The 16,687-nt window shown below is 41.5% G+C and overlaps 1 protein-coding gene across 1 annotated transcript in view; it reads right to left on the minus strand.

Moving 5' to 3' along the window:
* Positions 1-16,687, minus strand: part of LOC310999766 (PC3-like endoprotease variant B) — a gene marked incomplete at both ends in the record, with an annotated part of 161,223 nt that extends 144,536 nt beyond the window's left edge. Inside the window, 2 exons of the mRNA XM_083990320.1 lie at positions 13,424-13,599; positions 16,666-16,687. Coding sequence (XP_083846446.1) covers positions 13,424-13,599; positions 16,666-16,687 — 198 coding nt within the window. The remainder of the gene's footprint in view (positions 1-13,423; positions 13,600-16,665) is intronic.

Raw genomic sequence — 16,687 nt, forward strand, 5'->3', positions numbered from 1 at the left:
GTGTTTATTTTAAAACTGGCAGCAGGGTGGAAGAAACTTTTCATCCTTTTGAGATTCCCTCCTGACTACCTAACCTTGATCTTTGAAACCACTGCTATTATTATTGGACAAGAGAAAAAAAATCCCTCAAGAATCAATCAAGGAAATAAATAATTATTTCTCCAGCACCAGCTCTGATTCTCATTTTCTCAGAGGGTATTAACAGAAACAATAACACCCTGACTGTTGAACTCCTGATGGTCATTCTTGTAGAAAGTAAATGATTGAAGACGGAGGCAGGATAGAAGAAGGGGACTTTGGAAAAATGGATGTACTGCAGACTTGGACTGGACTAATCAACCTTTACCGAGGCCAATTCTGATACCTTAACTGACTCACATATCACTGTTATTAAAGGTAATATGAGGCCCATGATTGCTTTTGGCAGAAGTCTGACACTCCCTGTGAGTTAAAGCCTAAACTCTTAACTAACAGTAGAGATAAACATTTCATGACATTGACTAAAAAGTTTCAGCTCTATTGTTGGCGTAAGAGTTCAAAAGCAATCCCATGTGCTGGTTTGTTGGTTTAACACTGAAGACACATTGAGACATTAAGAAGGCACAGCAGAACTGTAGAGTCAGGATGGGACACAAGTTAAATAAGAATTGGTTTTGCGCTCATCGCTTTGGTTTTATTTCTCCTGATTAATGTGTCTCTGATTTCTATATCCAAATCAAAACAGTGGGGATTAATGAAAATGCAATTGTAGTAGCCACAGCATTGGAAAACAGACATTTCAATGATATTATCTTATTGCAGAAACAGTGTCCTAGTTATTCTCAACGAGGAGACAGTTAAGTGGCGCTCTCCATGGTGCTGATTATATCACAACGAGGGGATGGGGAGTTAGTAGTAGTCTAGTAGCTCTCAAACGCAACAGTTGGAAGGTTACAACCAGCTGGAAGTCCGAACCGACACTTGACCATGTCTGATCACTGACTTTACCTGTTGCCTAACATTCTCACTGTATAGTTTGAGTGGGAGGCCACAACCTGACAGCTCATTTGTAGCATTAAAGCAGAAGTAAGCGGAATGTTTGTGTTAATATAAGTCTTAAATAGTTATATCTTCCAACAGCAATCACTTACATAGAGTGTTTGGTCCAAAACACGGGTCTGTCAGTCACTCTGCTCTGCTGTAAGCCGAGGAGAAAACTTCTTGTATACTTCCTTGTATCCTACAACCTTTATCCAATGAGGAGAGAGAACGGCATGAAGGGCTGTGTGTGCAGCCAAGGGATGCGCGTGAATGTGGTGACGTAGGAACGAGGACCAATATATCCATGATGAGGGCGGGGGCTGTTAACTCCATCGGCTGACAAGAAGTTAGCCAAAACGACCGGATCGCTTACTTCTGCTTTAAGCTTCAAGCTACGGTCAGGCTCAGGTTTGTTTTAGGTCTGTTAGGGTCAGGTCTTATAGACACATGTTTTAGTTTAAAGGGATAGTTTAACATTTTGGCAAATTGGCCCATTGCCATAATCCCTATAGTAGTACTGTAGGTTTGTTACCTTTAATTGTCGGTGCAAGTTATCTTTAGAAAGGCGGAGCAGAGCTGCAAAGAGCTACGCTACGGAGGCTCATGGGATTTCTTGGTTTCCTTCATCAAACTCATCAAATACACAATACAACAACTCCAAAACGCTCTCGTGGACAAGTGGTGACCTGCACATTCACCACGCTATGAGATAATAACGGAACGTTACGAGACAGAGTTGTTTTCAAGGTAATTTCATGCAAAAACGCTGATGCACATTCCCATCAGGGGCAGTTTTTCGGCAAGCAGTCTCTGCATTTGCCTCGAAAACAACTCTGTCTCGTAACGTTCTGTTATTATCTCATAGCGTGGTGAATGTGCAGGTCACAACTTGTCCATGAGAGCGTTTTGGAATTGTTGGAAACCAAGAAATCCCATGAGCCTACATAGCGTAGCTCTGAGCAGCTCTGCTCCACCACTCTAAAAATAGCTTGCACCGACAATTAAAGGTAACAAACCTACTCCTAAAACTATAGGGATAATGGCAATGGGCCAATTTGCCAAAATGTTGAACTATCCCTTTAAGGTCCATATACAGTTGTGCTCGAGTTTAATCTCCCTGTTTGCTGACACAGACCTCACCGTCAACAGTTTTCTCAGTGCACAATACTTGCAGTGAGTTGCGAAGATGGCAGTTTCTTAAAAGACACAGTGCTGTTGAATGTTTTTAATACTAACTCCTGCTCACTGCACTGGGGTAGCAGCAGAAAACACACACACACCCCCAGAGAGAGTATCTGGTAACCCATAAAAAAGATAAACACTTGCTGCTGTGTCACTTTTACAACGTGACATTATTGACAGTGGATGTGTGTAACAGTCAAAGTATAGCTGTACATGAGAATTAGTGAGCAATTTCAAACCAACCACAACAACACGCACTATCCCAAACATACACACACATCCTTGTGCCCTGCCAGAGCAGGTTCACAGCAAAACAATATGAGGCCAATCAGAAGACCATTGGTATGGCTCTCCCTCTGCTAATGAAGGCACTTTGAAAAGGTAATCTAATTCACCAGCAGCAATTAAGGCTGGAAGCGCCTTGTCACTATCAATTAACCGCTCCTTCACTCATGTTCTTCAGCGTGGACGCTGAGGCTGCCTGACACACAGCACTGTCGGACAAATCAACCCCATCAGCCAGTCAGTCACTAAGAACACTAATCATGAGAGTGTTCAGACACAGACACACACACACTGATACTGCATGCTTGAGTCATCAGTCAACTAAGTGAGCTGGACATGTAGATCCACAAACAGTAGATACTCAACTCTGCAGACTGTTTATTACAGCTCTGTAATTTACAGCTCTGAGATTTTTGCCTTTACACCAAACACAACACCAAAGTGAGTTCTTAAAAGACTGAATAACAAACTGCAGGCAACATTTTGGAGTCTCTGTGTCCTCTTGTCAGTGTATCTGAGAATAATCTACTCTTTGTCTTGTCAGTGGAAATCACTCATCAGCAGTTTTTCTATCTTTTTATCTATCTATCTATCTATCTATCTATCTATCTATCTATCTATCTATCTATCTATCTATCTATCTATCTATCTATCTATCTATCTATCTATCTATCTATCTATCTATATATAGGGATCCATGAAAAGGGGAAAAGTCCATAAGATAACCAGCACTGTGATAAATCTAATTACTTACTACTACTTATAAATGACATTCTTATTTATGTTACCAGTGCTCATGTCAAGTAACATTTTGAAGTACATTAACATTTGATTCCATTGTCCCACGTGTATATTATCTATGTTTTTTATTTGTTTTCCCTTTGACAAAACATTATCTGAGTCATCCTGTGAACTGGTGGACAAACAGAGAGGAACAAAAACTTAACCTCTTTAATGATAAAAGGAGTTTCAGACTCAACATCAATACATCACATCTAATATTACTTACAGTAAATACACGGCATAGACAGAAGCACAGCGCCCTGACCCTAACGCCCTCTTCTTGGGCTGAGGAAGACTCCACAATTCAACTAGACCTTCAGACTGCAGACGGAGGTATTAGCTGGCAGACTGCTGCAACTATTCAAATCACTCTTCTAAAGCCCTTGACTGTGAAACTGAATCTCTCCAAGGCATAACCTCAGTCCAAAGCACTGAACAAGAGGAAATTAGCATGACAGTGCTGTCGCTGTAGGAGGAGTGCAGCGAAGCCCTCAAACGATAATATCTGACTTCAGGTCCTGGAAACAGACACAGCAAATCAGAGTGTTGAACGAAGAATGGACAAAACAGGAGTGGTTGTTGGTCTCATATAAGCAATGGAAGCTCCTTTGAAACTTAAGTGGATCTCTGATGACTGGAGCAAAAGAAAACAGCAGCCTTGTCTCAGATAGAAATGGTGCTGAAAACCTCCCAGAATAAAAGTTAACTATACTTTGTGGTTTCAAATACATGACAAACTGTAAAGTAGTAAAGTAGCCACATTAAACAACAATCCTCCCCTTACATTAATCACCTCCTGTCCTTCTTTCTAAGGTTGAAACAATGGAAAGATGCCCAGTTTCTGCATCTTGTGCTTCTGCTTTTGGAATCTCGAAAATACTGCAAGTGGACTAATTACAAGAACATGATCTATCGCTATATCTGCAGCTTAGAGTCTCACAGAGGTCTGACCTGCATGTGCAGAGATGGAGAGAACACCCAGTGTTTCCAAACACAGAACATTCTTGCTGTAAGGCAACACTGCTAAAAGGTAATCTCATTGAATATGCTGTATGATAAGGAAACAAAAAGAAGAAACTTTATCCTCAACTATGACTTCCTGTTGGATGAGCTGCAGACCTGACTCTCTACTGCTGAGATGAACAACTAATGAAGCTCCCATGAGGAGTGAAAACGGAGTTCAGCATTTTGGAGTCCAACCAAAAATCACTTCCAATTACACAAGTTGGAAATCAGAGCGATGAGAAAGAGGAATAACAGATTATTCAATTAAACAACTGTATTTTAATTATTCCATCGTGGCTGTTTATTTTTGTTTCAGCGTCTAACCCTAATACACAGCCTGAGGAACATGCAAGGATACAGAATAAACTTCATGGTGATACACGGTACACTTCAGCAGAGCTACTCCGCCGGATGTTTTTTTTTTTACTTTAGTTTCTTTGGAAAGTGTTCAGACACCTCCACTTTTTCCACATTTTGTTATGTTGCAGCCTTATGCTAAAAAATAAAGATCCCTCATCAATCTGCACTCGATACCCCATGACAACAGAGGGAAGACTGAATTTTAGAAATGTCTGCCAGTTCCAAGTATCATGTCTGGATTCCCTCAGATATGAGGCCAAACGGTTGAATCTTGGTTTCATCACAGTCTGAGGGTCCTTTAGGTGCTTTTTAGAAAACTTTCACAGAGGAACTGTTTCCATCAGTCCACTCTCCGTAAAGCTCAGATCAATGTGCAGCTGTGATGGTTGTTCTTGTGGAAAGATATATTTCCCCATCCCCACACGGCATCTCTGGAGCTCGGCCAGACTGGCCATTGGGTTTTTGGTCATCCCTTCTCCCATCTGACTGCTCAGTTTGGTCAGGTGGCCATGCAGCCTGAGGGAGCGTGCTGGTTGGTTGCAAACTTCTTCCATCTCAGACTCATGGAAGCTAATGTGCACCTGAGTTTTCTTGACAAAGTAAAAAGTAAAATCAGTGTGCATCATTAGATCCATGAGCGCTGTGGTGGTACAGAGAGGCTGCAGCTTACAAACCCTATTCTGCAGACCTACGGGAATACTGCTTGTTACAAAACCCTCCAAAAATCACGTAATTGCTTTTAGACATTTTTTCAGTGAAAATGAATCCAATCAATTGAACTTACCCCAAGTTACCTCCAGTCAAGATGTAGAAACATCTCAAAAGATGATTGAAAGAAACTGAAGGCAGTTAAGCTACATTTCCTGTGTCATAGAAATGGTCTGAATACTTATGTCAATGTGACATTTCAGGTTCTACCTTTAAACGCATTTTCCAAATTCTCTAAAGTTCAGGTTTAACTTTGTCATCATGGGATATTTAGTGCAGATTGAAGGGGAGAAAATGTGATGTATTTTTTAACATGTAAAGAAGTATTCAGTTTACTTACCTCCAGTATAATGATTTCTTGAACTTGAAAATGAACACAGCGTTATTACAAATTTTCCTCATGTCTGTATTTTGTTTTGATTTTCTCACTGACTCTATAGATAAAACGATGCCTGCGCTCCCTCTTCAAGTGTCACATTTGATTATCATACTGCGCAGCATATGACTGAAGGCCCATGCATCCAAATTCAAAAACAACTCACTTGAAAGAAAATGCTGATTTAAGACACTGTGAAACACAGAGGCTCAGCAAGAGCTGCAGGTATTATATTGTACTTGTTCTACTTTTTGTTCCTTAATGCTTGTTTTTCATACTTTGTTTATTTTTTTTAATGTCCTTTTGTTCCTTAATTTTCTGTTCAGTTATTTTTTGTTTGTTTAAAAGAGTTTGAGAAAGTGACTTGAAGCTTTTTGATGATCACTGAGAGGCTGTCCATCTCTGCCTTAAAAGTTGACACCATTATTATTTAATTAAATAATAAGTCTTGAATCACATTATAAACCATATGACAAAAAAAACTAACAACAAATGCCCACAAGTTAGAAGAGTGGCCCAATGGCTAGTTAAAACAAGCTAAAAATCTAACAGTTTGCATTAAAACACAGTCTGTCCAGGGAAACTGAGACACACACTCGTGCAGACACACACTGCAGTAAAATCAACACGAAAAGTTGAAAACCTCTAAAAAGTCATGTTTTAATAAGTTACACTTAAAGCTGCACTTCAATATTGTTACATAAGCAGTGGGTTAAATGACTATGCAAGATATAAGAGGAAATTGCTCAAGTAGAAGAGCCCACACAAAATGTTTATGGCCTGTGACCTCAGTGCTTTGACACACAGTCACTCTCATCATATTTGTTTCCAGCTGCAGGCAGATGTTTCCAGCCAAAGCGCTCCAATCACCTCAGGGTACCCAGCGCCAAACAAAGGGGTTGGCAAAGTCGGTTTATATAAGGTGACAGGTGCTCAAAAAAAGTAAATATACATGTTTCCAACATTAAATATCTTCATATTTGGGATACTAAACCTACTTTGCAGCAGGCTTCAACACCACTCACCAGGTACAGAGACAATGAGTCATTGCAGCTTAGTGGTCTCATCTGTTTACTGTGATTTTCCCAACATCCCAATTATAAATTCATTTAAAAGCTGCCATAATTAAAAACACTACATGTTAGCGGTGACACAAACTATGAGCTAGTCTTCAAAAACAAACATCACCGTAAGCCTGATGTGAACCGCAGCCTCCGACGGCCGTGCAGCAGAGTCGGACTTTGAGGAACATCTGCAGGAGCCTGATGCCCCGCTGCTGCTGCGACGGCCTCCGCCAGACAAACGGAAAGAGAAACGCAGGGCGAAGAGAAGCGAAACGCATGAAGGGCAAAAACAAACACAGACATCAAGAGTCATTGAAGCTGTATGCGAGAGCCACGTGAGGCATCCCACCCTATGGAGAAAACAGCAGCTGTTGTGTATACTAACAGCCCTACAGAGGCTGCAGCCTCCACAGCCCTCACTATGGAGGAGCAGGGGAAGGAGAGACGGGAGGAGGGCTGGCTGGGTGATGGAGGGTGTACGCTAGGGGCTAAATGGGGTGAGCAGTTAAGCCTTGTTGGTTACAGTATTGGCAGGAAATGCATGGAGATGGAAAGCTTCTGCGAAATATCTTGAAGTGACAAATACTGCTGCTTATAAAGTATTAGCCTAACCCTTAATTTTACAGGACTATTTCAGTAGCCTATGTTACAACATGGACTCTGTTTTTGAAGCATAACAATGGAAACATCACAAAGTCAAGGCATGACAGAAAAACGCAGAGACATGATGATTAAAAACACAATATCTGTGCACATCTACATAGCAAAAAAGAAAAGAAAAATGTATGCTACAGGAAACTCAAACTGTATTACTTCAAAATACATGATGGTATGTGGGACCCAGTCACATTTGCATATCACAATAGAGTCTGGGTTAATGCAAGCCAAGCGTCTTTAAATTCGCTTCATATCCTTTCAATAAGTGAATGAATGACATATTACATGGTGATTATTCAAAGTGTTTTTGTGCTGTTCTCTAACTCAGGACATTTATTTCCAATATTGATTACTGTGGTAATTATTCCATTAATTAACTGATTCATTATTTTAACATTTTTCATCTCTTCTCCAATGACACAAACAATAATATTGTCCCAGGAAATGTGTAAAAACGTAATTTTGTTTATGTTATTATATATCATGAGTCATCGCATTAAAATGTGTTTAGGCAGTTAAAAAGTACCATACTTGTCAGCGGCGAATGAGCTGAATGACTGAGTAATGTAGGAATTAGCTGAGTAATGCATAAACAGGATTATTGCTTTTTCACCCCACCATACATCATTATTACAATCAAGTCAGAGTCTCTACAGGCCTGCTGCAGTTATTTCTGTCCATCAGGAACCAGCAGCCAAAATAAAATCCACTCTCAAGTAAAAAACTGTGAAATCTCACAATTATACTAACTGAAAAACAACTCTCCACCTGGATGTAAATAAATCAGCAGGGAGCCGCTGTTTGGAAATTCAGACTGACGTGCACTGAAGTCATATTAACAGACGTTTGGACTGGATTCTGTGTTTCTTTGAAAACTTGCTTTCTGCTTTGTTTCTTATTTTGGATTTAAAAAAAATGGAAACCGCTGAAACCAGATTAGATGAAACCCTCCACATGAGTGAGAAGCGACGAGCCTATCGCAAGAGTTCATCCGCCGAGGATCTAATTAACAACCGCTTCATAAAACCCGATTCAATTCCACTTGTTTCTCTCTAAAGTCTTCACTCTAATCAAAACAAAACCTTGTAGTAAAATCCAACAATGAGCATTGTGCTGGTCCTATGACCACTCCCTGCACTCGTCCACCATCTTCCTCTATCTTCTTTATCTCTCTCTCGTTCCCTCTCCCTCTCTCTCTCTCTCTCCATTTCAATATTGAAGAGAGTTTTATTAAGGGCTAGACTCGGGTGTGCTGAGGCGCTCTCAGTAATTTTCCTACAAAGTGCTTTAATCCATCACACGGCCAACATGTGGCCTTTGCAGCCATACATCATCTCGGCCCAGGGAGAGAGAGAGAGAGAGAGAGGAAGAGAAAGAGAGGGAGTGGTATCATAATTTGTGCTCTCCTCCTCCTCACCCCTTCCTTCCTTCCTCTCCTCCCTCTCCTCCTCCTCCTCCTCCTCCTCCTCCTCACCTCCCACCAGAGTTTCCCACCTGGGAGGGAAACCACATCTTCTCCACATATTTCTCAGTCAAGTCCTCTCTCTCCATTTACAAATGAGAGTGAGGTATGAGCGGGGATGGAGTGGGGAGTGGGGAGGGGGGGCGTGAGGCATGGAGGGGGGAGTGGGGGGTGAGCAAAGAGAGACCGAAAATGAAAGAGATGGAGATAGGCGTGAGTGAATGAGTGTGTGAGGCTGAGAGAGCGAAAGAAAGAGATAAGGAAAATGGAGAAAAGCTTACTGGAATGAATGAAATTGGTGACAAAAGCGAGTGATAGGAAGTCAGGGTGTGTGCGTGTGTGTGTGTCTGTGTGTGTGTGTGCGCTGTGCATGCTATATGCACAAAAGTGTGCGTGCATTTGTACTTGCATGAAGAAATAGAAATAGGCAGAGAAGGAGCGGTGATGTGCATTTCCCAGCATGCAGCTGGTGCTGCGTTGCCCTCTGTGTTGCCCCCGGCCAACACCTGCCTCCATTTGGCTCCCCCCTCCCCTCCTCCTGCTGGGGAGCAGCGGTGAACTCTGGGCCCCCTGACTAATGGAATGGGCCCTCGTTCCCAACCATTAGAGGATTGGTGTCCCTTTCGGCGCCCCTGGGTGCCCTACGGTACAGAACAGGGAAAGGAAGGGGCCACGGAGAAGATGGTGGCACGCTGGCCTTTTTCCTTTTGCACACACACACACACACACACCTGGTCATAACATAACAGCCTGGAGTAATCCAGCCGGAGTAAGGCTTGACATAGCTTAGCATCTCACTGAGGCTATTTCTGAGAGGATATTAGAAATTCTGAATTGGGTGCAGCGCTATGAGGTTTCAAAGAAGGAGCTCTCTGAATGTGTACGACAGCGGCCCCGGCTGATCGTGAAGCATTTGTGTGATTTCATTTAGCCGGTAAATCCAGTGCTCTACCTCAATTACATCTGCTTTACTCGGATGGAAAACACACCTCGAGTGTACTGAGGGGAGGGGGAGGGAGGCGGAGGGGAGGGGAGGGTGGAAGTACGGAGCGGATTGGGGATTGAATCTCTCGATGAGCTGATAGCACATCCGCAGACAGCGAGCCAAGCTGTGCGGCGGTAATGTTATGCTAATGATATGGTAATGATATGGTAATCTGCCGGCAGTATTCCACCTGACTGGAGAGAAGGGGAATCTGGGAGGCCTTTCACCATTGGTTGGAGACCAGGGACTTCCTGGTGTCAGAGTTCAAGACAAAAAAAGCCTACACACACACACACAGACACACACACATGGGGAAGTAATTCTTGCTGCAGTGATCTCAGCTAAAATAAAAACAATGCAACACAGACTTAATCTGGCTCTAATCGGATTTGCAAACTCTTAAGTAAGCAAGAAATAATACCTGTAAACAATGTGGTATCATGTGATGCAACTTAAAACTAGGTCGGTCGGTATTGTAAGTAAGGCTGCAAGCTGAGACTTTTTTTTTTTTTTTTTTTTTTAATCAGCGTGTAGCATCAAGTCGCTGCGCTGTTGTTCTGTGGCGGTATAAAGTGAAACAGAAAATCGTCTATTTTAGATCACAATCAGGTTGTTTTTCCTTTGTGGTGGTGTGTGAAACCCTGCACCATTACAGGTGCAGGGTTTCACTGCCATTACCTGCATAGTCAGGACATTTCTTTCTCTCTCTCTGGCCCACAATGATTACATTACACCACCACCACCACCACCACCACCAACACAGCCTTGGATGAAGATGAGACTCACTATTGTATGACACTAATCCACATCAGCGCTGCCACACAGCCATAACAATTACACGTGAGAGCTGCCTTCCAGGGTGAACTGCTTTTGTTGGATTCGTTGCTTTATTTTGATTTCGCATCATTTTACTGCATGAGCCGATTTCGCCTCTAATTTAAAAAGGTGGAGCCATTTCGAGATGAACAAAAATGTTAAACTAGACGTATAACTGTGAACAGACCGACTCTGTCTCCTCAATGTGTTTAAAAATTACACTGACTGACAGGAGAGGCTGCAGTCTATCTGAGGCACCTGCAAAATAGCAACTCCAATGCATCACAGTAAATCTGTCCGTGAAGCATAAAGACATCACCTTGGGTATTTTTTTGCTTTTGTTTTTTCTTTGTATTTTACAATTGCAAAATGGATATGTCAAGTCTACACAATGGAGAGACGCGATGACATTTTCCTGGATGCTGTACACTAAATCAAAGAGACCAACAATATGTTGAGTGCCAGCATGGAGACATTTGATTCCCATTTCACTCATGCGGCATTACCACTGGAATGCCAGCAGACATCACAATCCTCCAAGCTGGCATTGGGCTTGTCAGACTTTTCATTCCACTTCAATGTTTTCATAAAAAAAAAGAAAAAGAAAAAGAAAAAAAAATCACAGCAAATTGTGAAGCCTGAGCTTCTTCTTGATATACAATATTTGCTGCATGCACAGCGCAAATCACAGCTGACACAATTAAAATAGGTTTAACTTAACAAAGGCGATTTAGTGTCAGTGACATTTAGCATCAGCCTCTGGCGACAGACAGGTAAAAGGAGCCAGTCAGCAGATTGGACCTGGGGTGTGGGGGTGTGTGGGGATGGGGGGGCTGTGGAAGTGGGGACTGTCTGAGGATCTCAGGATAGGGTTTTGCTGGCTTGGACGCCTTATTAACACACAAGCACACTTTACTGCATATCTTGACATTATTACTCCAGGATCACACCACTGCATCCGACCACTGATTTCTGATTTGCTGCAGGATTGGGTTCTTCATCGTTTCACAAAACTACTGATATTGGAAGGGCTTTATGTATTTCATAACACTGTGTCGACGCATAATGCTGCGCAAGTCTCATTTGCTTTTGTTTTGGTCATTTCGACTGATCGCCGCATTGAGGGATTATCAGCGGCGTATAAAAGAGCAGGAAAACAATGCGGGAGGAGGCAGAGGTGTTTATGTGCATACATGAGGGACAATGAGAGAGAGACGGGCAGAGAGGAAGACAGAGACGGGGGTGGACTGTCCAATACACTTCTGATAAAGGTCAAAGAGATGTTTTATTCATGATCCAGGCAGCAGCAGCAGCAGCAGAGGCAGCAGGGCCAAGGTTGAAATGAGCTTGCGTCCCTGTTCCCCAGAGTCAACGCCGCACACAGCCCTCCACCAGGCCGGCGGACACTCCCACTAACTCTTATCAATAATGTCAAAACACACACACGCACAGTCACACATCTCCAGTATCACTCATCAATAACCTCAAATCACTGCATTTTTGATCATCTGCCATGAGCAAAATCAATGGAGGAATATACATCTGCCAACAACAAACAACGTGGACTACACTTTAAATTAATGAAGTGCAACTAAAATTGTGTTTTCTCTGATTCCTCTCTCTGACTTTAAACATTTATATTCTCAATGATGAAAATGAAAAACATAATAGCTAAAGATTTTATGAAAAAAAGAAAGAAATATACTATTTTTGGTTTAATAAGTAAAAAACAACTGCCCCTATGCTATTTAATGCCTGTTAAGAATACTGCTTACTTTAGGGTCAATCACAAGACTCTGATGTCATGAGGAGCTGCTTACAACAAGATATTAATCAAATAGTGCATTTTATCAAAATGTCTGTTTATTGGTCGGTCTTTACATTTGAAAAGAGGGAGGGAGTTAAATAAAAAGGATCCCTTTTTAATTCTTAAATTTAAACAGAGCACAGCAGGAATTAATGTCAATTCATAAGGGCTCTTACCTTTTAAATCTTTCTGTCTGAATCTTTCATAAAAGAGAATCAGAAGTTCATTTCAAAATCTCTTATACCCTCAAACCCCCTCTTTGAACTCACTCTTACAAAAAAGCAGAACTACTGTATTCCACCTAACCAACACCCGCTCCAAGCCCATTTTTTCCCTTCTTCTTCTTTTTTTGTGCAGCCGAGAACATTTTTTCCTTCTTTTGGAAGGGGCTGACACACTTTCAGACTCAACAACCAAAGTAACCTTTAAAGTATTGATGTGGATAAATCACACCTAGTCTTCTGACAAATGGAAATATTTCAGCATGGCAGATTGAAACTCAGGCAAATGGGTAAAGACCCCATCATCTCCAAAGACAATAAGCTGCACAGTACTCCACATGGTGGACCTTCTCACAGGCCCGCTAGACACAAGTGCCTGTGTATGCATATGTGCACTTTTTAAGGTAACATGTATGTCCTTGTATGTGTGCGTGTCTGTGTCTGTGTGCGCATGTGTGTCAATGTGTGGACGGCCTCCTCTGTGTGTCTTTGATCAGATATGAAATATTCAGAAATGCTGCTGTAATTTGATGAAAGTCAGATATCCCTCAAATAGGAAATAGAAGTCAGCACTTTGGCAGCTCTCGAGAAGACGGAGAAAAAAAAGAAAAAACTCAGTAACCAGATTTAGAAAATGTAAATTGCAGGCCCATAGGTGGCAGTAATAACTGGGGTTTTAAACGTGCACTGACCCGTTGTATGAACTCCAGTCCGTGCTGTTCGGCCAGAGTTCTGGCAGCTCTGATGCCTCCGTCCACCTGCACTGCATAGAAGACATCGCGGTTGGTCCCACGATGCCCCTCTGTGGCTACTAGTTTCCTCTGCAGCAGACAGCCAATCACCAGCACAACTGCACTGAACATGGAGCCTATAGGAAAAGAGATTTAGAGAAAAAAAATTATTTAATGGTTGGTGGTGAATCACCTGTTTTCACATGGCAAAAAATGCATTCACAGTATTTATTTTTCATCTGTGCTTCAAAACACTGTGATTGTCTTATATCATATTTGCTGCATTTTATAGTAATGCCTGTGTGACCCTTACTATCATCAAAACTACAAGAAATGAGAAAAGTAAGCAAGGATGCAACTAACTTAATCTGCTCTTGACTTTCAAAATTGATTCATAGTTGATTAAAAAACAGATAATAATGCCAAATGCAAAAAAGCCAGTGGTAACAACACATCATACATGACAAATCAAAGATTAATGAACATGTTTGCTGTCTGCGAATGTCTAATGAATTCATCAACCAATCATTTCAGTTCCACAAGTAATTTTCCTTTTGCGAACCAACACACAGATGCATTAGTATCCCACTGGATATTCTCGCCCTCCACAGTTCTTGATAATGAAGTCTAAAAACTGATATTATACTGTAAATATCTGTTAGAAAAAACAAACACCTACGATTTTAAATATTGTAACTCTAACACTCCAAATGCCATCGAACTACACAAATGAGTTTATAGCGTGTGGGATTCAACATCTCAGCAGAGTATTGAACATTGGCAATTGTGAAACAATTTGCCCACAGCACCTCCTCTGTACTTTTGCATGAAATCCACAGTGGCTGCCACCTACAGCATCGCGAACCACCCACCTGTAGCCACAGAGAGTGAAACGTCCAGGAGAAATCTTTCACCCAGTGCGATGAAAGCTAGAACTCTGGCATCGGGGGCCCCAAGCGAGACAACACACTCTCTCCAGTTCCCAACCCACACGTTTAATCTCCTGGCCTTGATGCAAATGCTTCTGAGAGCATAAAAACAGCAGCACACTCACTGTGCGGCTGAACTAACTTCCCTCTTTAAGCAAAACAGGAACTTTATCTATCTGTCTTTATGCCTGCACTTTCCTGTGAACAATGATGGAACAAAAAGTTGTCACCTCACTCTTCTCAGTAGCTACTCAACGAGAAAAAAAAACACTGTGCGCTATGGGAAGAATGTAGTGTTAACGCATATTAATTGCATAAACTCCCACTCTTTTCCTCAGATTATGCAACTAGCCCTTATTATTGGTGTGTGAGGTTATAGTCGGTCTGTTTTTTTATACTGTACATTAGTTTATATTAGATGTAATGCAAAGTAGCAATTATATAAGGTGTTGAGCAAGCTGTTTCCCCAAGTGTGTATATCGCCCTTACACAAAGCTGTTACTATTAGCCTAGTCAATCTACTGATTAGTCAATCAAAAGAGCAACTAATTGATGCAACCACTTTGACTGATGAACCAATTTTATTTAAGTTGTGTTTAAGTATAAATGATTTTTGAATATGAATATTTCTGTGTTTTGTATTGGTTAAACAAAACATGCAAGTTAAATGCAATATGTCTTTGATTATTTTAACTCATTAATCAATAAGGGAAATAATCATGAGTTGGAGCCCTAAACAGTTTTAATATGCAACATCTGTCTGTCTGCAGCCTTTGTGCTTTCGGGCCATTTTGCTTTCAAAGTACACCCACAAACATAGTGTACAGTAAAAGCACAAACTGGAAGATTAAGATCTCTCTTGCCAAATATATAATTCTGTTTGTATGTTTATCTGACTTCTTGTCAAAAGCAAAGTGCCTCCTCCTGCAGCACTTTTCCTCCAAACAACAAACACTGCAGCTGACCACTGTTTAAAGTCTGAAGCATCACTCAGCTCCAATCTCCCAAGCCACTGATTGAAATCAATAACTTCACTTGGGGCTCGAGCCCCAGTCAATCCCACTGAGGTGCAGGGCCGGCAGCGTACACCCCAGCCAGAGCAGAGCGGGCCGCAGGCAGAGAGAAAGTAGACAGGGGGAGAGAGGGATGGAGAAAGAGAGAACACATGAGACTGGAGTACAGGAGAGCCACATTGAACAGTGTCAGGGCCTCGGGGCCTACTGGGACACTGATAAAGTACCTGGACATTTTTATAGACAAACTACTTATTTCTGTCCTCATATCGCTTGGGAAGACTGATAACTTTATATTCCTCTCAGGCAGAGGGATGAAAAGAAGGGGGGCCCTTTCAGGAGTTTAATTGATCAAACTGTAGCCACAAGGGTTTTTTTTCTAGAGATAAAGGGGACTAGCACTCTCCCCTGTACAATACAGAGATCTTTTAGAAAGCACACCCAATGAAAAAAGAGAATGTAACTCATTATGCAAAGTCATTAAAGGCCTCGGACTATACTCTTTAAAGAGGGGGAGTTAATGGCAGAATGTATCGTACAGGATTTCCAGAGGTCAAACTACCAGTCACAGGATAACATTATTTCACAATTATTTTTTACTCCAGCCAAAGTTATAGATGGCTGTTTTGAGGTCAAGCTTATACACCGTGGCTATACTTTTCAGTGTCTAACAACAGTATAATATCATTTTATTACTTCATTTGGAAGGGCATATAGGAGCCTGGTGTACATTTTTAGCGAGCACCCCACAATAAAATACAGCAGAATAGAGAAGTGTAATCTCACCACAGCAAGGAATTTATGTTGTGTCACTTATCACAATAACAGATGCAGTAAAAAAAAAAAAAAAAAAAAAGAAGCAAGAACTGCAGTTGATGTTTCTGTTTCTAACAGCCAGGTTACAAGACTGAGATAAACACTCAAGTGTCCATAAGAAAGGTCTGAAACCCCAACGAGCATGTTATTCAATAACCACTGACCTTGTGGATGAACAGGATGGGCAAAACAAAAGCTAATTCTACCACATAGACAGCCAAAGCCCCTTCATACATACCTTACACACCTTTTCTGTTATTCAGACAGAGTAGACTTCATCTTAGGGCTGCACAAGTTTGTGTTCACACTGTGTAGGCCTATGGCCTATGTCTGACATTTTCCTGACTCTGCTTTTAGCTTTGTCATCTGTTAAAGCAGGACATTTAACACCCTTCTTTTCATTTTGCATGTGCATATTACTGCAAGTTTGGTTGCCTCAACCTACCAATCATTTCCACATCAGCCAT

The sequence above is a fragment of the Trachurus trachurus genome (genome assembly GCF_905171665.1).
Source record: "Trachurus trachurus genome assembly, chromosome: 16".
NCBI classification, from domain to species: Eukaryota; Metazoa; Chordata; class Actinopteri; order Carangiformes; family Carangidae; genus Trachurus; species Trachurus trachurus.